The sequence below is a fragment of the Silurus meridionalis genome, chromosome 24 (assembly GCF_014805685.1).
Source record: "Silurus meridionalis isolate SWU-2019-XX chromosome 24, ASM1480568v1, whole genome shotgun sequence".
Taxonomy (NCBI): Eukaryota; Metazoa; Chordata; class Actinopteri; order Siluriformes; family Siluridae; genus Silurus; species Silurus meridionalis.
The window spans coordinates 6,702,966-6,725,991 of NC_060907.1; the positions used below are offsets into that span (position 1 = coordinate 6,702,966).

At 38.8% G+C, this 23,026-nt stretch overlaps 1 protein-coding gene across 1 annotated transcript in view; it reads right to left on the minus strand.

The window, feature by feature from the left end:
• Window positions 1-23,026, minus strand: part of epha6 (eph receptor A6) — a 178,902-nt gene that overhangs the window by 145,445 nt on the left and 10,431 nt on the right. Inside the window, exon 2 of the mRNA XM_046837773.1 lies at window positions 14,111-14,175. Within this exon, the coding sequence (XP_046693729.1) occupies window positions 14,111-14,175 (65 nt within the window). The remainder of the gene's footprint in view (window positions 1-14,110; window positions 14,176-23,026) is intronic.

Sequence of the window (23,026 nt, forward strand, 5' to 3'; positions counted from 1 at the left end):
GACTTTTCCATCCATATGCGGTTTCTTTTCTAATCTGTTCCTACAAAATTGAAGGCACACAATTGTACAGGATGTCTCCCGATCACTAGCTTAAGATTTTAAATTAATTTCAACTAGGAGACCCAAACCTTTTTCAGCAGAACAATGCCTCTGTGCACAAAGCCAGCTCCATAAAGATATGCTTTACATGGGTTAAAGTGGAAGATCTCCTGCTATAGATCTCGGACCTCAACCCTACTGAGAAACCTTTCCGATGAATTGGAACACCAACTGCACCCTAGGTCTCCTCACCCCTCCTACATCAGTACCTGACTTTACTGACACCCTTGTGGTTGCATGAACACAAATCTCCACAGGAACACTCCAAAATCGAGTGAAACATCTTTCCAGAATTGTGGAGGTTGTTATAACAGCAAATGGGGACTACATGTGGAATTGTATATTTAAAAAGCACATACAAATCATATGGACATGTGTTCAATAGCTTTTGTCTATACAGTGTAAGTTGGACACTTGCGGTTCTAGTAGTTTGTGTTTAATGTCTAGGGGATGTCTGTGTTTTCTGAAATCTCTACATTTGACAAACACCAACCCACTGTAGTTTCTGACAAAGTCAAACATTGCATGGTTTTTCTCAGAATCAGAATCAGAATCAGGTTTATTGGCCAAGTGTGTTGACACACAAGGAATTTGGTTCCAGCTGTTTCTATTATAATTTTAAGAATTGTACATTCTTACTGCACATGGACAAGGACTTCGTTCAGACCTGGCTTTCAAGCCTTCAGTGAAAATTAGTTCGGAACCAATGAAGCGATTGCTTGTCCGTGTGAATTAGCCTGAACGCTGTCTGATAAAAATCAATAAAGATCCCGTCGACATTACTCGAGCTTTACATGCGCTGTTTGGAGTGGAAGATCTCCTGCTGTAGATCGGACAAAGAGCAAATTTAGGAACATCTTCATAGAAGTGATGAAATTATTATGTCAGCAAATAAGGACCGAATGTGAAATGGGATGTTCATCAAACACATACTAATTTTATGTCCAGGTGTCCATAAATATAGTGTATAAAGATAATGAATGTAGTGAATGGTGAATATTAATGAATCTCTGTATTCAGCAACACTAGACAAAAAAAAAAAAAAAAACACTGCTCTGGGTTTCATGTAAAGGGGGGAAAAAGTGGGTAGAGAAAGATTCAAGGGCGATTGGGCATGCAAATGAGACGCAGGCACCGATTTGTCATTTGCTGTGCTGCATGAGCTGATGGTGATGTATTGAGCTCAGCCTAGGTGCTTAGCTCCAGTAGGAGAGGTTTAGAAAACAATATTGGTCTGTTTCCACTGAAAAACGGATTCAAGACACGGTATTGGGGGGAAGAAAGTGTGAGAGTGTGATGAAAGACCTAATAGAGGTACAAAAATTGTATGTGTGTGCATTATAGGGTAGGTGGTAGTAATTTGATGTTGTTTAGTTTTCCCTCCTCAACACGATAAAAAAACAAAGGGAATAGAATTGTTTCCCGGGTTTTTTAGAAGCTTGGGTGCGTTCGCTCGCAATGTCAACGTCAGTCCGCAATCCGGTTACGTCTCCGCCGTCCCCCGAGTGTCTTAAATACGCGTTATATGAGACAGCAGCACACACACCACGACTTCAGATAATCACATCCACACAAATTGCCTTTGATGGGGCATCTCTGCTGCCTAGGAATGAGGGATGTTGAGCGATCTGACAATCAGAGACGGGCTTTTGCAGACAACTCGTTCCCTAATGCCAGAGCAGTTTCCGATTTGGCCCAAAATACACCGTGTTAGAAAATCAATCCTGCTTTTCCAGAGGCGCATCAGTCACTTTTATAACTGTCCTGCGAGTGTGTAAATGTTGAGAGTGCCCGTGACTCGAAGAAAAATTCGGGTTTTTTCTCCTCCCCAATCAGGTCAGTTCCTTCTAGTTAACCTACTACTAACCTACTACACCAACCAACCAACCAATGATGATGCGGGCACATATACAATTTGGAAAGAACCAAAGCTTGTCTTCACATGTCTTAGAAGAAGCATCTGAAGCCATTCACATCAACAACTGTCCAACAACTCTATAGACACCTGTACACGGGCCAAAAAAGGGTGGGGGCAGAAGTGAGATCATGTTGTTTCCGTTGAGAAACTCGCGTATGAGGAAAACTTGTTGACAAAGATCATGCACGTGGTCAGAATAGCCGACGTGGTAACGCGTGTGGCCAGAAACATATTGATACCATCTCGTACTATACATTGTTTTTCTTGACGGTCCTTAGGATTGTACATTCTTATTATACATGAACAAGGAATTCATTCAGACCTGGCTTTCAAACCCTAAATGGAAATCTGCTTGGAACCAATGAGGCGATTGCTTGTCCGTGTGAATTAGCACAAACGCTGTCTGATAAAAATCAATAAAGATCCTGTCGACATTACTCGAGCGAAAATCCAGCCCGGCATTACGAGAGAATCCCATCTCGCTCAAATGAGACTGTCTCCGAGGGGCCGAAAGAGATCAGGAGAGCTGGACCCTGTGACCGCCGTTTCAACCGATATCGAATAACAAATCTATACCGTCTCAAAGACTGACGGACGACACGCAGAAATTACATCTCCAACGTGGAACGCTGCAACGTGAAGTGGTGAAGGCACAAAGAGGAGCGAGTTAGGAAGTGATTTACTGCATTAACATGAAGCGAAAAAGGGCTTCTTTGAGAAAATAGGGGTCTGCTGTAAAGAGGTTACATTACCCGCGTGCTCGTCAATGTCTTGAACCAGCTCACCTCAATCTGCTTTCAAAAGATATTCAGATTCTCTTCAGATATAAAGTGGCACTTGGGTCTCATCTATACATGACTGCTTTTTATGAAAGCAGTCATAAAAAATATATTTTATATATCACTCAAATCTCTACATACTTTTGCGAAAGAAAGAAAGGGAAAAAAAAAAAGGTCAACCTTTCAAGTAGCCAGTGAAGAGCGAGAGAACATTGAAAGATCATTAATCACCCTTTGATGGAGACGGCTCTCGGGTGCTCCGCTAACGTGGAATCTGCAAATGAGACTGATTTCAAATGGCAAGACCCGCTATACCGTTCCCTCATCGATGAGCATAAAGGACACGCGGAAGTACGTATCATCAAATCTGCCTTGTGCGAAGGTTTTAGGAAAGACCTGCTCGAATAATACGACTTCTTTGTTATTAGCTCCGGATTAGCGTTGTGTGCATTGTCTCATAAAAATTGGCTGGAAATTATGGCCAGATTATGTCCAATAACAGGAAGACTTTTTTCACAGCACATGAAATCCTGCTGCTTGAATAAAAACGAACCTTATTTACAGATATAATTACAGCGTCATAAAGAGCCTAGTTACCGAACGGACGTTAATTAACACATTACAACACTGGTGATAAGTCGTTAGAGCTCGGCTCGCGCCGCTATCCGTACGGCGCCCGGATGTTTTAGTGCACTGTGTATGCATTTTAGGGCAGAATGGGTATTTTATTTCATTGTGGATTGTGACCTGTGTACAAAAGCCTCGCTATTTTTGTAAAATCTACTGTGACGCACTTTGCGTTTTTTTGCCAGTTTAATTTGACGGTTTAGGGAGGAAACAAGGACTAAATATGAAGCCTGCTCCCTTCTGTAGAGTAATTGATTTTAGCAATATATTACAATCATTACTGATCCCACTGTGTGACATGAATCTAACGGGTACGGCATGTAAGCATGTATGCATGTATGTAGACTGTACAATCTTCTTTCAGCATTCGTAGGCTACAACGGACGTTATGCTAATTTTTTACTAGCTTTTATTGTCAGTAGACGTAGGTCATAGGATTTCTGGGACAGTCTGAAAAGTACAAATCTTCGGTCACAAGAAAGTGACAACGGCTGTCTTTGAACCTACCGACGTAGAACCAATGTTATAGAGGCATGAGAAAAGAAATTGGCACGATTGTTTCATTTTGTTGGACATCTTTATTCTGGAACAGCCCAAAATCATACAGTGTACAGGTGGTATGAATAATAACGACACTAATGGTATTGTAATCTATAGAATTTTCATTAAAAAAAACATTAAAACAAGAGACTAAAAACAATGACTTCCAGTTTTAGCCACACCCACTTTGAAGGGATAAACCCGAATGCAGATACTGATATGGATGTGTGTAGCGCTAAACAAAATGTTTTATATTGCAGTAACACAATGTTATATATTATGATCTAAACATGTATGTATACATAAAGGTAGTCTATGAGTTACGATGGTTTCAACTTTCACTCTTACAACGATGTAACGATAGCGAATTGTAAAGATATATCTCTCCGCCAGGCAAATGTAGCAGCATACTTGTGGTACTATACGTTGGCATGATACCAGGATGTATGCATCTATCCGCCTTGTGAGGTACCTCACTCTGCATCGATCAACAGAGTTCAGTTGTCTTAGTGTTAGAACACATTTTATTCTGTGTTTTCGGTGTTCCAAAGCTCATTTGTAGCTCTTGTCTTCGTTCTTTTTATCAGCATCACCAGACACTAAAACTGAGCACACTGATTAGTCTCATCAGCTACAGGTTCGAGGTTCTTGCTTCTTATTGCTCATTTCGTCTAGCTCCGCCCTCCATTTGTAAACCGCTGTTTGCCCACGCACCTGCTGCCACATACATATATACTGTAAAGTTTATACATTACAGTACTCTACATTTCTCTGCTTTGCTAAATGATGTACTGTCATTTGTAACATTTTCAACAAATTATCGTATACTACCCCATACTGATCACCATTCTTTAAGACTTCTGGGTAGACGAGGCCATGTCTTGACCTACAATATTTTCAAGGTACGACAGGGTCATCGGAAAACATCTCCATCGCAAGTCTGGGACTTACGCTTGTTTACAGGGGTTATTTGATATGGGCTATCTATATGTAAAAAGTTTAACACCCTCGATCTGTTCGGTCCTGTGCCAAGTCGCTAGTCATTGAAGAGTGATTTTTGTTTTTGGCGATTTGTCAACAGTTCTGCTGGTAAACCTGTTTGCTTTAAAGGTGGCTTGTGGTTGGCTGGGATTTCCTTCTCAGCCTGGGTTTCATTTTCTGACAGCTGAAATTAACACCAACATCTTATACGTCTATACTAAATTTTTTTTTTTACACATATATCTTTATATATTTTATATTTTTAATAGTTTATACTTATTATTTATCTGCTTTCTTTTTTTTTTTTACTTTGTTTATTTTTCTCCTCATTCTATTCCCTTATGCCGGACCATCGTAAAAAGCATTTCACTGCATGTCGTACCCTGTATGTATGTGTATGTGACAAATAAAATTTGATTTGATTTCATACTAACATAATAGTAATACAATGAAATGGAATAAGAAGAACTATGAAGGAATGCTGGAAAAAACTATTGTCTAAAAAACATCGGTTTTATGATTAAAATCTATCACAATGCTCAACCTGTGCTGTGGTATATCGATAAACATATGAAATATATTTGTAAAACGCAGAACAAATGTAAACTGGCTATTGATAATATCAAAGGAAAGAAAGAGAACTGATACCTCAAAGATGTTGAATTTGTATTTGTATCGTGAGTTTAACACAGCATCTCTAAAAAGCCACTGTTTGGGCCCTTGATCAAAGGTCTTAACCCACACCTGCTCAGTTGGAAAAATGGAATAAAGGTGTATAAGTGAAAAAGAGTTAGCTCTCTAGTGATCCAGAATGCAGCTGCACAACATGGGTTCAACCTACCTCGGATTTCCCGCTCCACCCCATTGCTACACTCCCTCCCCTGGCTTCCTGTATCTGCCTATATCAGATTTAAAACATTGATGCTCGCATGTAAAAACGGACCAGCACCTCTCTACATCTCAGTGCTTATCTCACCCTACAATGCAGCACGCTTCCTCTGATCCAGGTCCCACTATCTATCAGTGAACAAGGAAGACATACTTTAATCTCTGGACTTGCACAGCACAGTGCCACTTTATACCACACCATACCGCACACGGACACTTTAAGGACAATCACATGAAATCACCTTAAATTTTACTGTTTTACTGTTTACTGTCATACACATCCTTGTATATGCATTAATTTTTTTACATATATCTTTATATATTTTATATTTTATATAGTTTATACGTTTTTATTTATCTGCCTTCTTTTTTTCTTTGTTTATTTTTCTCCTCATTTTATTCCCTCATTCCAGACCGTCGTAAAAAGCATTTCACTGCATGTCGTGCTCTGTAAATTTGATTTGATTTGATTTGAAGTTTTAAGTCTCTATCAGTCTCTAAAGAATGTCTAGACCTTCCTTAAATGGTCGCTTATAATTAAATAAAAATAATAATAATAATAATAATAACAATATTAATAAAACTCTCTTTCTAACTAGTTTCTCTCCCTACAGTTTTAGACTGACATTATTTTTAGTTTGTGTCTTGTTGAAACAGCATCAGGAAATATTCATTGACTGAGACTTTTTTTGATAAATGTTGTGGGTTCAAAAAATACGAATATACTATACGTCTATTGCAACAGCTTGTAATCTTAGTGGATCAGCTGAGAATGCAAAAATATCCTTAAAAAAACTCCCACACTGGATCTGGTAGCTAAATACATGGTTTCTCCCTCTGTGTGACTTTCCTACAGCGACCTACACCATATGCTCATTGTTTGTTGCCTGTGTTCACCTGTATCGCGTTAATCCTGATTCATTTCTCTATTTACCCCCTGTTGCATCGTTATCTCTTTAAAAAGCCATGTTTCATATAGAATATTTGGTAGTTCTCACGCTAGACAATTAGAGCCACGTCTTTGTGTACTATATCTGCCTGTTTTATGACCCCTGCTACACATTTTGGCTGTGATGCACCGTAAATAAAGCAGGTTCCTGCCTCATGCTGTATGTTACACACATTCTGACAGGCCTGTATAGATTTCATCATGTGAGAGGTGGAAACTGTATGTGAACACTATATATAAAGCACACAGAACAAGTAGATGCTCTCGTTCCTCTCATTTAAACCGGGGAAACTGTCGTATTTTAGGTGGGAAACTGTGATTAACAGGGCAGCTGTTAAAAGTCCGTTTGACAGTGACTGCAAAAAAACACGTTGTGTAAAATTATACTGTTTTTTATATTGAAATGTTGGTTGCTCATCAGATGATTGTATAAAGAAAGAAAAAGCTAAATAATGTGTGCTGATGTGATGTAGCCCAAGGTGAAGTTAAGTTACACTTATCAACACCCAGAGGTGGCAAAATAATACACATCATTTACTTGTAGAAGTACAAATGCTCATGTTTTAAAAGACTCCAGTAAAAGATGCAGTACTGACTTCACTTTTTTACTCAAGTTAAAGTTATTAGGTTTTGGGCTCTGACATGTACTTAAGTAAAAAGTAGCCGTTACTACTACCTGTTTTAGTGTCACGCTGGTAACTGAACCTCACATTATATTAATGTATTAACAAAAAAACTGAATGTATCCAGGCTGAACCAACCACCATATAGAATACAAGCATAAAAAAGACTAATATGACATAAATATAGATTAGATAGATAGATAGATAGATAGATAGATAGATAGATAGATAGATAGATAGATAGATAGATAGATAGATAGATAGATAGATAGATAGATAGATAGATAGAGTGAGGAAAATAAGTATTTGAACACCCTGCTATTTTGCAAGTTCTCCCACTTAGAAATCATGGAGGGGTCTGAAATTGTCATCGTAGGTGAATCACAATATATGATTTTTAAACTATTTATTTGTATGATACAGCTGCAAATAAGTATTTGAACACCTGTCTATCAGCTAGAATTCTGACCCTCAAAGACCTGTTAGTCTGCCTTTAAAATGTCCACCTCCACTACATTTATTATCCTAAATTAGATGCACCTGTTTGAGGTCGTTAGCTGCATAAAGACACCGGTCCACCCCATACAATCAGTAAGAATCCAACTACTAACATGGCCAAGACCAAAGAGCTGTCCAAAGACACTAGAGACAAAATTGTACACCTCCACAAGGCTGGAAAGGGCTACAGGGAAAGGTCCACTGTTGGAGCAATCATTAGAAAATGGAAGAAGCTAAACATGACTGTCAATCTCCCTCGGACTGAGGCTCCATGCAAGATCTCACCTCGTGGGGTCTCAATGATCCTAAGTAAGGTGAGAAATCAGCCCAGAACTAAACGGGAGGAGCTGGTCAATGACCTGAAAAGAGCTGGGACCACCGTTTCCAAGGTTACTGTTGGTAATACACATGGTTTGAAATCATGCACGGCACGGAAGGTTCCCCTGCTTAAACCAGCACATGTCCAGGCACATCTTAAGTTTGCCAATGACCATTTGGATGATCCAGAGGAGTCATGAAAGAAAGTCAGATGAGACCAAAATAGAACTTTTGGGTCATAATTCCACTAAACGTGTTTGGAGGAAGAAAAATGATGAGTACCATCCCAAGAATACCATCCCTACTGTGGAGCATGGGGGTGGTAGCATCATGCTTTGGGGGTGTTTTTCTGCACATGGGACAGGGCGACTGCACTGTATTTAGGAGAGGATGACCGGGGCCATGTATTGCGAGATTTTGGGGAACAACCTCCTTCCCTCAGTTAGAGCATTGAAGATGGGTCGAGGCTGGGTCATCCAACATGACAATGACCCGAAGCAAACAGCCAGGATAACCAAGGAGTGGCTCTGTAAGAAGCAAATCAAGGTTCTGCCGTGGCCTAGCCAGTCTCCAGACCTAAACCCAATAGAGAATCTTTGGAGGGAGCTCAAACTCCGTGTTTCTCAGCGACAGGCCAGAAACCTGACTGATCTAGAGAAGATCTGTGTGGAGAAGTGGGCCAAAATCCCTCCTGCAGTGTGTGCAAACCTGGTGAAAAACTACAGGAAACGTTTGACCTCTGTAATCGCAAATAAAGGCTACTGTACCAAATATTAACATTGACTTTCTCAGGTGTTAAAATACTTATTTGCAGCTGTATCATACAAATAAATAGTTTAAAAATCATACATTGTGATTTCTGGATTTTTTTTTTAGATTATGTCTCTCACAGTGGACATGCACCTACGATGACAATTTCAGACCCCTCCATGATTTCTAAGTGGGAGAACTTGCAAAATAGTAGGGTGTTCAAATACTTATTTTCCTCACTGTAGATAGATAGATAGATAGATAGATAGATAGATAGATAGATAGATAGATAGATAGATAGATAGATAGATAGATAGATAGATAGATCGATCGATCGATCGATCGATCGATCGATCGATCCAGATCTTTAAGGAGCTCACTTTGTGCAATGCCATGCTGGAACAGGTTTGGGTTTCCAAATTCAAGTGAATGCAAAATTGTATTATAGTGCATCTAAAGACATCTTGTACAACTGAGTGCCTACAGATTTCGAATACAAAATTCTAGATACGATTTCTTGAAAGCCAGCACTTTTTTACAGCGATAATTTCGAACATCTCCGTCATATATATATATATGGCCATGGGTGTTGAGGAATGTCTTTGTTTTTATTTATTTTCACACTGAATTCACATTAACCATTCCTCTTGTTGCCTTGCTGATTGTGTGCTCCGCTTGCCTACGTCTACGTCTGATAGCCAGGAAATAATACACCAGTGATATGGTGAAAACGGCGCTCAATGAAGGGTTGATAGGCCGGAAACAGCGCTCAATGAGAAGAAATAATACTAAAAGTAACGAGGCTGGTTTGAAAATGTAAGAAGTAGTAAGTACAGATGTTTGTGTAAAAATGTAATGAGTGAAAGTAAAAAGTTGTCCGAAAAATAAATAGTGGAGTAAAGTACTGATTCCAGAAAAATCTACTTAAGTACAGTAACGAAGTATTTGTACTTCATTACTTCCCACCTCTGCCAACACCCAGAAGTTTACTTAGTAAAAATATATCATTTTTATTTAAATAAAATTGTTTGAATATAATTATATATTTTTTAAAAAGTAAATTATAAAAATAATAATAATTATTATTATTAAATAAATATAAATAATAAATATAAATAGTAAAATAATTTATAATAAAAAATATATAAAATAAATCAAAAATATAAATAATTTATACATTATTTATTCATTTCTATACATATTATTGAATATACAATTATACCCCATGTAAAAACATGTCAACATGGATTTTAATCCTATCCCTTTATCTCATTCACGGGTAATTTCTCAATAAGCCTGCATGAATACTGTGTGCCAGATAGACCACAGAGAGCATCTCTGACACTGGAGACTCAATTTTAAACATAAATGTCAATTTTGGAGTGTGCTTGTGGAGATTTGTGCTCATTTAACCACATAGGTGTTAATAAAGTAAGGTACTGATGTAGGTGAGATGAGGAGGCCTGGGGTGCAGTCAGCGTTCACATTTATTGTTCAATAAGGTTGGTCAATAATGTGGAACATCTTCCAAACTATGTAAAGCATATCTTCATAGAGCTGGCTTTGTGCACATTGGCAGTGTCATGCCGAAGCAGGTTTGGGTCTCCTAGATTGCGTAATAGAAAAAAATTCATGCTACTGCATTAGAAAACAGAATATTAAATGTTTGTGGTAACAGTTTGGGGAGGAACCACATACGGCTGGAGAAGTCAAGTGTTCTCATATTTTTGTACGTTTTTCTTTGTAAAAAAAACCTGATTGTCTGAGTTCTAATTTTACTGTGTACTTCAACGTGCATCTGGTTCCCGTGTTTTCTATACAATTCAATAAAGTTTCCGTATTTAGCTCTACGTTAAATATGCACCATACGGGCTTTTCTGGTTCGCTCGCAGCACGGGGATGCTCGCCTCGAAAAACATCAAAAACCACACCGATGGAAATCCGCGTCGCCAAATCCGACGTGTGAGGAATCACAGCCGCTCTGTGACACGTTTAGTAATTACAGAGAGCCTCGGAGGGACACGTCAAAGAGGAGAGCCAGGAGAATAGTCAACAAAACAGCACAAACAAAAGCTGCCATCGCATGCACAGTCAGAGAGAAAGCAGGAGAGTTTTAACAAAGGGAAAAAGAGAGAGAAAGAGAGAGAGAGAGAGAGAGAGAGAGAAAGAGAGAAGGAAGAGAAGAAAAAACCTCACAAAGTATACCCGAAGGACATGTCTGTGTCAGTGTAAACAAAAAAGACTGTAAATATACTCTTGTCCTCTTTTACTAGAAAACTAATTAAATGGCAGGAGGAGCGTCCCGGTGCTGGGAAAGGTGTGTGTTCCAGCTGGCTCATTAAAAAAAAAAGACAACAGGAGAGGCCTTGATTAACATGCCTTACCCTGTGTACTGTAGCAGCAGAGAGAAAGAGATGGAGAGAGGGAGGGAGAAAAAAAGAGAGAAAGGCTACCTAGTGAGAACAGGTAACATTACATCCAGGATATTAGAGCATGAATTATTGATTTGATCGGAGAGATGTGGGTCGGCTTGTTATTGCACCACAAATGAAAACTCGTGCGGCGTTGCCCAGGAAATCCGTCCTCCCTTCGCACCGCGGCTTCCAGAAGAAGAGCAGAAGCAATCTGAAGATGTGCACTGCAGGACCGCTGGGAAATCACCCGCTAGTGCATAGTAGGTCGTTTTACACAAGCTCCAATACAAAACCGCCTCTGACTCGCATCGCCATTGAAGTCACGTTTTTTGGAGCTGAAAAACTTCAACGGGCCTGGGCTTTGGACAAATATGGTATTTACGGTCAGCTGACTTTATTACGAGTTATATTATTAAACAGCTCAGAGGACACGTTTATTCAATGTTACTTTTCAATGAAGACGTGTCCTGAAGTGTTTGATTCGTTTGCTACCACAGCAAACCTGCCACTGTTTACAATTTCCTTTCATTCCAAAAATCAGTTATTTTGGTGTAAAATAAAAACTGTAGTGTTTTTTTTATCCATTTCTAGTTACATTTCATCCACTACACTTTTACACTTTAGGATGTACATTTTAGCTACAACTAAAAGTTCAAATTAAAACTTAAAGGATCAGCAATGCATCTGACACTGGAGACTCCTTCCAAGATAGATAGATAAATAAATAAATAGATGATAGATAGATAGATAGATAGATAGATAGATAGATAGATAGATAGATAGATAGATAGATAGATAGATAGATAGATAGATAGATAGAGTTGTAAACGAGCTCCTTTCGTGAATCATCTCTTCCTCACATCCATGTTTTCAATGTACATGTTTTTCTGTGTAAAATAAAACTGTTCTATTTTTAAAAAATCTATTTATAGTTACATTTATGGTTTAATATGATAAAACCTTAATGGAACCCTTACAGGAACAACCTTACCTCCGACACTGTAGACCCCTTCCAAATAATTTTGAATACACGTGCACCAACGTTTATAGATGTATGATTCCTTTTGTTTAATATCATCAAAGAAGCAAAGAAAAGAGATAAAACTCTTTTTAAAGAGTATATTTTTTTCAAACAAAATATCATTTTCTCAAAACGTTTTCAGAATATATATTTAAAATTGTTTCAATATTTTGAATTATGCAAATTGTCTGGTTTAATTATCAGGTTATTAGCATAATTAATCGTTCTGTCGTTTGTAGCTACATTTGTGACCTTTTTAACTTTAGTTTTTTGACATGCTAGTTGCAGGATCTTAACAACTAAGCTACAAGTGAACTTTTCGGATCCTAAGTCTAGAAAAAGAACACCAATAAAGCATAAAAGCAAATTTAGTGAAAATACTAAACCGACATTACAATGAAAAATGCCTTTCAGTAGCACTGCATTTCAATAACCAGCATAAGACCTTTTCATACCATGCATCCATAAAGCTGTACTTCATTTCACTATGAGAACCAGCCAATTAAGCTGAAACCTCATTTCCATGTAACGACAGGCAGCCTAAAAAAGAAATTGTGCGAACTTCATCGAAGGTATTAATATCACTTTAATAAGCTCTCTGCACACATCCCGGATCGTCGCTAAGCTGGCTTGGCTAGCATTGTCGCCCGAGATTCAATTAGTTTGTAGTCGTTAATGCAGAAACATGATATAATGTTTGACTACGTGTACATAAATGTGTGAGAATTCAACAGGGTTTGTGAAGTGAAGAATTTTCTGACTAACCATGAAGTATATGACGGATATATACTTCATGGTTAGTCTATATATATCTAAAGATGGTTTTAAAGGCAATAAATTCAAACCTGTATGTATATATATATATATATATATATATATATATATATATATATATATATATATATATATGTTTGAAGTTATTGCCTTTGAAATCATCTTTAAATTAGAATTTGGGAGTCACAAACAATTAGCAGGCAATAAGAAAATTTCAAATAAAAATGACACTGTTTGTGGAGTTAGGAAGTATGGAGACTTCTCGTCTTTGAATAGTTATTGTTTTGAATCACGATTTGTCTCCACCCAATCTTGTCATTTCCCTCACGTGCCCTTAGTGTTTCCAGCTACTGTATTTCCGATTAACCCTTTGATAAGTTCGTGTTAATTCTCCTTTGGTTCATTTTATTTTTGCAAAGTAACTCGCCCAGTTTATATGCTATACCAAGCCTCTACTGTATATGTCTCATGTTTCTTGGTTTGGACTTCACTTTGTCGTATGCCGATCACCTGACCAGGCCTGGATTACGATCCGATTATACTATCATATGCATCATTGCAAAGCACGACACTCCACACCAATGCTAAAATCACACATCCTGTATCTCTTCTTGCTGGCAAAGGAAGCGGCCCAGAAAATATCCTAATATTTATTTTTTGAAGGTGTTAAAGCGGTAAGCATTCAAACACAGGATGTCTAAAAATATCAAATTTACTGAAATTAGGCACTCTGTCAAAGTGCCAAGTTTCCCCCTGAGGCAGATTATACCTGATGCTGGACTAAATCTGATGTTTTTATAGAGAATTACAGTTTGCCAAATGGTTTACGTCCACATTTAGGAATAAATGGGTGTTTTGAGAAATGAAAAAAAAAAAACAACGAAAAAAGCAATGTAATAGCTTGTGGCATTTAAGCTGTGATGTTACTTACCCCATTTACTGGGTAGGTCATCCACCCAAGTTCTCCTAATACAGCTGTGGTGTCCAGGAGAACCACTGTGGACAAAAAACAACAGTGGGTTTGATTTGGAAAAAGAAAAAGGTAGACAGAAATAACAGTAGCACACTGGAACAAAAAATCCATTACAGCTTTTGGACAATTCTGTATGCACACTTTACATTCCCTTAGCTTTGATTTTCATCGATTTTCCTGTCACTGATCAATTTCTTTTTTTTTTTACTTTCTGACCCTCCGTCCCGCACCACAACCTCCAACTCCACTGAGTGGCAGTTAAAGTCGCTAACTGTGGGCTGTTTAGTGGCACAAAAGCAAGACAATTAGAATTAGACATGACTGTCCTGTATAAAGGTACAGGCTATACACCTTGTAGACAAGTTGTACGCACTGTGATTAGCAGAAAAATTAAAGAGAGTGTGAGAAAACACACTCCGGAAAACAAGAACAAAACCAATCGTAAGGACATTGTGTAAAAATGTGTGGAATCGTTTTTCTTCAATTCTCTTTCTTTCTTGTTCGACTGCTGTGTTATAGCAGGTTTCTAAGGCCATGTCCACACTTGTAAAATGTATATTTTCCTCTCGGTTTTTGTCTTCCGTCCACACTGAGACGTCTTTTTCTGTCAGCTTTCAGAAAATGCTCTCTGTAGCAGAAAAATAAGAAAACACAGTATTTCGCGAAGCAGCATGGACTGTTGGAAGTGGAAGCTTTCAAAAACGATGACGCATTTTTAGTCATTGCCCCTGCGTTTCAAAGTGCCGGAAAAGTAAATAAACGGCAGGAGCGGTTTTGGACGAAGACGCTGTTATCAAATTTATTCGGATTAGTGTAGACGTAACCTAAAACTCTAGTTTATTCACATTATAACTGAATCTCACAATGACTTTAAAGAGCCTGACATGAGCCTGCAATTGCCTAAACCTTTAGGACCAGTAGATGGGACCAGACATATGTCCTGCATCAAGTCAAGTCAAGTCAAGAGACTTTTATTGTCATTTCTACTATACACAGTGGTACACAGTTTACAGTTAAAAAGAAGCCAAAGTCCCTCCAGAACCCTGGTGCTACACTTAACAACATAGAGCTACAACACATAACATAAAGCTACATAAAGTGCATCCAGTACAACCTAGTGCAAACAGTGCAGACGAAAAACAATACAGACAGCAAAACAACACAAAACAGTGTGGGACAAATACACATAACACAATATAGCGTCGACCAGTAAACCTAGTGTATACTCTGAATATACGATGCATGGTTCATGCATCATGGTTAAACATGACTAGCTGAGCGACAAACTGGCAGCTGAGACTCTAATAAACGCATATCACATGTTGCATTCATTTTCATTTAGTGCTTTATCTTGGCTCATGTTGGATTCAGGGACTTGAGGGCTGAAGGCATGCTTATGGAAACAAACATCTAAAAGTTACTTTGAGTAGTCAGTACAACTCGCTGGGAAGAAACCAGAAAACCTGGTGGAATCCCATGTAGAGAACATGCAAAAACTCCACACTTACAGCAATCGTTAAAACAGGGTTTTTTGATTTGGGAGGTTGTGATGCTGCCCACTGCACCACCCGTATTGTAGCTAAACCAGGGGTTTCATTCAATCATTTCGTATGCCTCATTATTACTATTATTTGTCCTTTACTGTTTAATATTATTTATTGTTAAATATTTGCAGTTTGTTGTAGTTTGCCTGTTCGCCTTACTTAAGCATTTCATTGTACAAACTGTCACTGACATCTGTACATATGACAAATAAAATTTGAAAACTGAAACTGTATGGAATGGAATGAATTATGACAATAACAAAAACAGTAACAATATATATTTTTTCATTCGTTTGTCACTACACTAAGGTAAGAGCGAAGATTGGTTTTTCGGGGGAAAAATCTGAGGACTTGCAGAAGGAATTCACTGGTGCCAATGTATTAGATTTGCTGCTAATTTAGACAGAAATGAGACAAATTCTTTTCGAATGGCGCTCCTTCACCGCAAACACTTACGTAGGAAAATAAATAAAGCAGATTTCTGCCACAAACTCGTCTTACTGAGTGATTTACTACTTCGAATGCTTCCTATTCCACACCTCCTCCGTTGTTTTGGGAAAAAAAATACAAATCTGCTACTTAGGTGACGGTTTCCGTAGCTGTTCTTGCTGATTACAGCAGGCCGCCCTCACATGGGCTCAATACAGCCTAATTTGATATGATGAATGTGCAATTTCACTCTTCTCCACGCTTACACTTAATTACAGTAGCTATCAATAAAGTGTGTATCGTCGTCAACCGTGCGGCCTTTTTTTTTTTCACGAGAGTGTCATTCGTTTTCCTACATGCTATTCCTTCTACCTTTTAGAGCGTATAAAACCCTACCAGCATTGCTTGGTAAAGAGAGAGATGTATTTTGGGACTGATCAAATCTCCCCTGGCTGAAAGCTGTGGTGGTACACAGAGTGTTGTGGTGTTATGCAAACAATATGTGTGTTTTGTAATACACAAGGCAGTGCGTTAAAAGGGCCAGACTCTAATAGCTGCGCTGAGTGCAAAGCTAGGCTACGCGCTTTCAACATCGGCAGACAGTCTGAGCACTACTGTACGCCGTAATCAAATCTGCCTGCCGATGCCGGATCGCTGTGCCTGGAAGTGATGGATTTGCGCAGCTCGACGCACCCAAACAACCAGAGGTAAATTAGAGCGCCTGGGCACTTTGGCTGCTTGGATGAAATCGGATTAAAGCGCCGTCCCCCCCCCCTACCTCCCCACCCTGTCTAGACCAAATGACTCGTTCTCAGGTCATAATTATCCCTGGATTTCCACATTGAAGTTTTCTCCGCTGTCCGATGATGAAAGCGAAATTACACTTAGATTGGGTGATAGATTTAGATTGACTTCATTAACCAGCATTTTACGGGCAACTTTCTGAAAACCAGATTAAACTTCAGTCCAAACACAGCCCTCGATGCCCTCTACGTTCGGTTTTCATTTAGGGTTTTTCCACTGGACTATGTTATTTGATCTAAAATCTAATAAAGCAATAAAAATGAAGTCTAATAAGATAAAGATAAATAAATAAAGTCTGGGTGTTTTTTTTTCTTGGGTCAGCTAACCTAAGCGTTATGAACGGGTTTTCCTTCGAAAGCTGACCTTTTATAAACTCCCATGAGCCACACTGAAGGCCAGATTTTATACTCCTCGCTCTCATAACTACACACATTCATGATTCACTTAAATGTAGTTACTGAATAATTCATGGTTATTAAGTGAGTAATAAAATACGGCATGGTGTGCCTTTATGGGAAAACAATCAATGATGGGGAGGTGTGATGTGGCCCGTTATGAAATATGAATTTTTCAATAAGAGCATGCTCTGGATATAATCCATCAGTTTGCCAAGGAATGCACTTTTCACACATTTAGAGTTATATTTCAAATTGTACGTCATCTGTCAACAAACGTGAATATTAATGGATGCTAAAAAATTATAAACAAACTAAAAGCATCTTGTCACATTACAAAGAAAATGAAAATGTTTCCTGACAGACAGACAGACAGACAGACAGACAGATAGATAGATTATTAAGGTGTTTTAATTGGTTCATTATTGCAGTAATTAGTAAAGAAAAACAGACAGACAGACAGACAGACAGACAGACAGATAGATAGATAGATAGATAGATAGATAGATAGATAGATAGATAGATAGATAGATAGATAGATAGATAGATAGATAGATAGATAGATGTGTTCTGTGTTCTAATCATGTTAATTGAGCAATGAAACATGGATGATTAACATGTGCTGTATTACGCTGTATTTGTAAGGAGTTTTAAAGGGTACTATTCCTGAAATAAGGGCAACCTTAGATGTTACAGATGTCCTTGTCAGGAAGGTCAAGCGATTTGTTGCCCTCAATCCCAAAGACTGAGACATCAAGTGAGATGTCATATAAAGCGGCAGCTGTCATTTGTGCTGGTCTTTGGATATATTGAGTCCTTAAACCAAGCCAAGTGGAGCAGGATAGAGATGACACATGCTTTAAAGAGAGAATAAGAGAGTGAGAGAGAGAGAGAGAGAGAGAGAGAGAGAGAGAGAGAGAGAGAGAGAGAGAGAGAGTGTGAGAGAGAGAGAGTGTGAGAGAGAGAGAGAGAGAGAGAGAGAGAGAGAGAGAGAGAAAAACAGACTTGCAGAAAGTGTGAAAATTCTCCTGCTGTCTCGGTTAAATAGAGGTTCCTTCTGAAGTCTTGCAACATGCTGGGAGGTGGAAGAATCCACTTTAACCTTACGTTTGATGCTGTGCAATGTGAAGCCTGGATTTTTGACACAACATGTCATTTTGAGCCTCGGTGCTGGATCTAGTTCTAATCTAAGCATGACAGCATTTGGAACAAGACATTTAAAGGTCAAATCCAACAGCTATTCCACAAGATATAAAAGATCATGATTGGCTTATTGACTTTGCAACATATCATCATGCATAGAGCAAAATGTTCATAGACATCTGACAATCACCCCTATAGGTGGTTCTTTCCTACAAAGTTGGAGCCACATATCTGACTAGGATGCTGTAGCATTACAAATTCCTTTCATGGGATCTAAGAGGCCAAGACTTGTTTCAACAAGACAATGCTCCTATGCACAAGAACTTGTGTGGGCTTCATGGATCAATGAAATCAACCTTACTGCAACAGTGACTGAACCGCAGACTTTCACAATTAACAATTGTGATGGTTTACTCACTGATGCTCTTGTAGCTGAATTCTCCACAGCCATACTCCAAAATCTAGTGGAAACCTTCCCAAAAGAGTGCAGGTTATTATACAAGGTGGTATCAAAAAGTTTCTTTTTTCAAGAAAGTACTTGTTTACACACTATCACCTTCAAAAACAGTCCCCTTGAATAGCAATACATCGCTCCCAGCGTTCCTGCCACTTCTGAAATGTGTCCTGGAAGCCTTCTTTTAGAAGAGTTTCAAGCACCAAATCTTCATTTTCGGGGAAAGGGCTAAGTCTGCAGAAGCCAAATCATGTGTTTTCGGCGAAAAAGTCATGTGTGAGGAGAGCTCGTGACAGGGTGCAGGGACTTGCTGTCCGCAACATGAGGTCTTTTGGCACACTGACTTATGATGGTTGGTGCTCCTTGTGACTGTGCATGCAGCCTTGTGCTGCCATCTGTTGGCGTGTTATAAAACCAGTTTCAAAATGTTTTGATACCACCTAATAAATCTGAGGACCAATTCCATATTAATACCAATGGTTTTGCAAACAGGTCTTCAATGATCAGGAGTCCACATCTAATGCATACTGTTCAGTATGATATAAAAGGTTTCTTCTGGTGTCACCATGAGTCTATATCACTTAGGATCACATGGATATATTTTTCCTTCTTTTCTAATTCCTGAGCCACAGAAGTCTCACCCCATCCCCATGTTCTCCTTTAAGCCATTGGGTAAAAAAAAATACCATTCACTCTTTTGTGCACGCATGAGCTCTTCGTGATCTTCAGTGATTGGCAGGAGCTGCTGTGATTGACTAGAGGAACAGAATACACCATCTCTGCCTTGGGTCTTGGACACAGATGGTTTACGCATCACCAAGAGATTCTAGTCCGAATCCCAGCGAATGTTACAGCCATTTGTGGCCACGAGCCAGAGGAGGGAAACTAGCACTGGTCTCTGTGTGAACAATTCTCTGTTGTGCCAATTAGGAGACTTGATCAGGGTGAACTACTCTGACAACGCGTATAGACCGGGACCGTGACTGAAACAAGTTTTTGTGTAAATCACGGCCGGGTATTTGGCGGTAAATTTTATTGACAGTCCATTTTATTGTGCGATCTACTTGCTGAGATTAAAGGAGGCATGCTTTACAAGGACTGCGCATAAACATCTACAAATTATACAGACAATGCACTTCCAAGAAATAATGACTCCAGGCTCAGCAGGAAAGAACAGCGTGCTCCGGTGCTCGTGATCCAATTTTTAAATCAGTTCTCATTTACAGAGTCATTTTACTGCTCTTATAGGTACCAACATCTGGGCAGATGTAAACGATGGACAACAATGCCTTCCAACCAATGTAAGCTTACATGCATGACACTGGACTTAAAAAAAAGAAAAGGTTTGACCTCTCATTTCCACTCACCATTATCACTATTATATACATTATATGAGCAAAGTTTGTGGACGCCTGCCTATAAGTTTGGGATGTGTTCCTTTTTTGAACATCTTATTCCACATATAGACCCTATTAGCACTTATAATAAGCTCCAATCTTCTGGGAAGATGTTCTACAAGATGTTGTTTGGGCTCTTTTAGCTACAGTAAAGTGAGGTAGGTGAGGTGAGGAGACCTGGGGAGCAATTAGCGTTTACATTTATTCCAAAAGATGTTCAACAGAGTTGGAGCGCTATAGCAGAAGATCTTCCACTCCACCCATGTAAAGCACATCTTTATGGAGCAGGCTTTGTGCACTGGAGCGTTGTCATGCTGGAACAGGTCTCCTAGTTCAAGTGAAGGGAAAAAGGCATCCTATACAACTGATCCAAAGACATTCAATTCAATTTGTTTTTGTATATAATGATGGACTTTGTCTCAAAGCAGCTTTACACAGATAAAGTGGTTATAAAAGATTATTTAAGTTTGTTCCTCATAATTGTAAGTTTGTCCCTAATTAGCGATCCAGTGGCGAGGAAAATCTCCCCCCCAGATGGCACGAGGAAGAAACCTTGAGAGGAAGCAGACTCGAAGGAAAACCTCATCCTCATCTGGGTGGCACCGAATGTCTATTCATTACAGTTCGTCATTGTCGAGTTGTGCAGTGATGAGCAATGAAATGCAACCTGTGTTCCTGAGCCATTGTAGTAAACTGTTGACTTTAAATACGGTCCAAATCCATCCTCAAAGCTCGTATGTTGCTCCGTAATGAACCAGGCAGATCCGAGCCGAGGAAAGGGATCAAATGCAGGATATCAGGTGCCACAATACGTTTGTCCATATAGTGTACCTAATATCTTGCTGTGCTTACATCATGTTACAGACATCCCACATCTAACCCACAGATTGTATTAAACTTGATCTTAATAAGATGCAAACATGCAATATTTCCTGCAAAGCTGGAAATAACATTAACAATATAACAAAAAGCTATTAACATAGCATGACACTGCCCTTTTGAATCACTTCAATTGTATGCTTCATTAGTGTCTATGGTTAAAAATGATACTAATCTATACTTCCTGGCCAATCAGATTTGAGTGGTAAAAGACTGTATGACTATTTCTCATCTCATACTCAGCATTAGGAAGATTATATATACTGATTTATTTAGTTGGGCCTGTAAATGAAAACATTTAGCACATGTAAACATCGTTGTTGACATAAATCCATATTTGGCGCCGTTACTGAGATTACAGCGTAGATCTGAGTCTTCTTAGAAGTTCTATCGGCAGCAGAATCAAAAACACCAGCAAGCTTCATATTATGTATTTTACTAATACCGTTTAATATTTATTTAATTTAAATGTAATAATTATACAGACATTATACGGATTACATGGACACAAGTATCAGGCAGCTGTCTTTTCTAGCCATATGAGCTTCTTTACGCAAACGGTTACCATAACGTTAGACACACAAGTGTATTATTGGATATATTTGGAAACAGTTCTTCACTTGAACTAGGAGACCCGAACCTATTCCAGCATGAAAATATTACAGGATTACAATAAAACAATAAACTAAATATAAACCTAAACCTCATTTCAACAGATTCGGATAAAAGTATTGGGACACCTGATTTGATTTTTCCAGCTAAATGTACTTCTTCCCTGAGCTGTAGGACGTCTTTGGATGAAACATTCAGTTCACTTGAACTAGGAAACCTGAACCTGTTCCAGCCTGATAACATCCCTGTGCACAAATCCAGCTTTATGAAGATAGGCTTTACATGGGTATCTCCTGCTATAGAACTTCAACCCTATTGAAACACCTTTGGGATGAATGCTGCAGCCCAGCTACATTAGTATCTGACTCTTGTAGCTGAATGAGCACAAATCTCCACAAGCACACTAACAATATGCTCAGATGTCCACAAGCCTTTGCTCATGCAGTGTATTTGGGTTAAACGTCCAGACGGTAGGTTTTACCACACTGATATAGAGAAACGTCTGCTTTAAGAGCATACGTTTCCCAAACGCTAATGCATTACAGAGTGCTGTTTAGGTAAGGAGGTTAATGCTAATGGTATACTGCTAGTCATACATTTTATGTGCGTGTACTTTAGAGGTCAGATGATATATGTTAGCTGCAATTCTAACGCCACATTTTGCAAGTGTTCTCACTTTCCTTCTAGTGCTTATGAGAAGTGCATTCTGGGATATGGGCCCGCTTATTAAATCCTACTTTCACAATCATCATTCCATTTTACTGCTTCGTTGATTACACCATCGATCCTCAGTCAGAAATGGTCATTTCATGTTTACAGTCACGTGGGACTGATCAGAAATTCGGCCTACATGGACAAGCATGTTTCATCTATTCTGGAATAAAATTGCGCCAAAGCATTGGTCATGAATTCAAAGAAAGAAAGAAAGAAGGAAACCTGCATTGAAAATGTACTCGCAGGCATATTGAGCTTCTTTTGGTCTTGTTGGTCTTTTGGCCATGTTTGTATGAATGCACTGCCAGAGTTTTCAGGAAAGTGTTCAATCTTATCGAATAGTTTCAATGTCCTGGTACAGACTTCACGTTGGGGGGAGGGGGAGGGGGAGGAGGGTAACTGTGCCTTACTCTGATTGGCTAATAACATGGATTGACATAGTGCTGCAACCACTAATTAATAAAATCGATAATAAAATTGCCGTTATCGTTTAGTTGGACTGC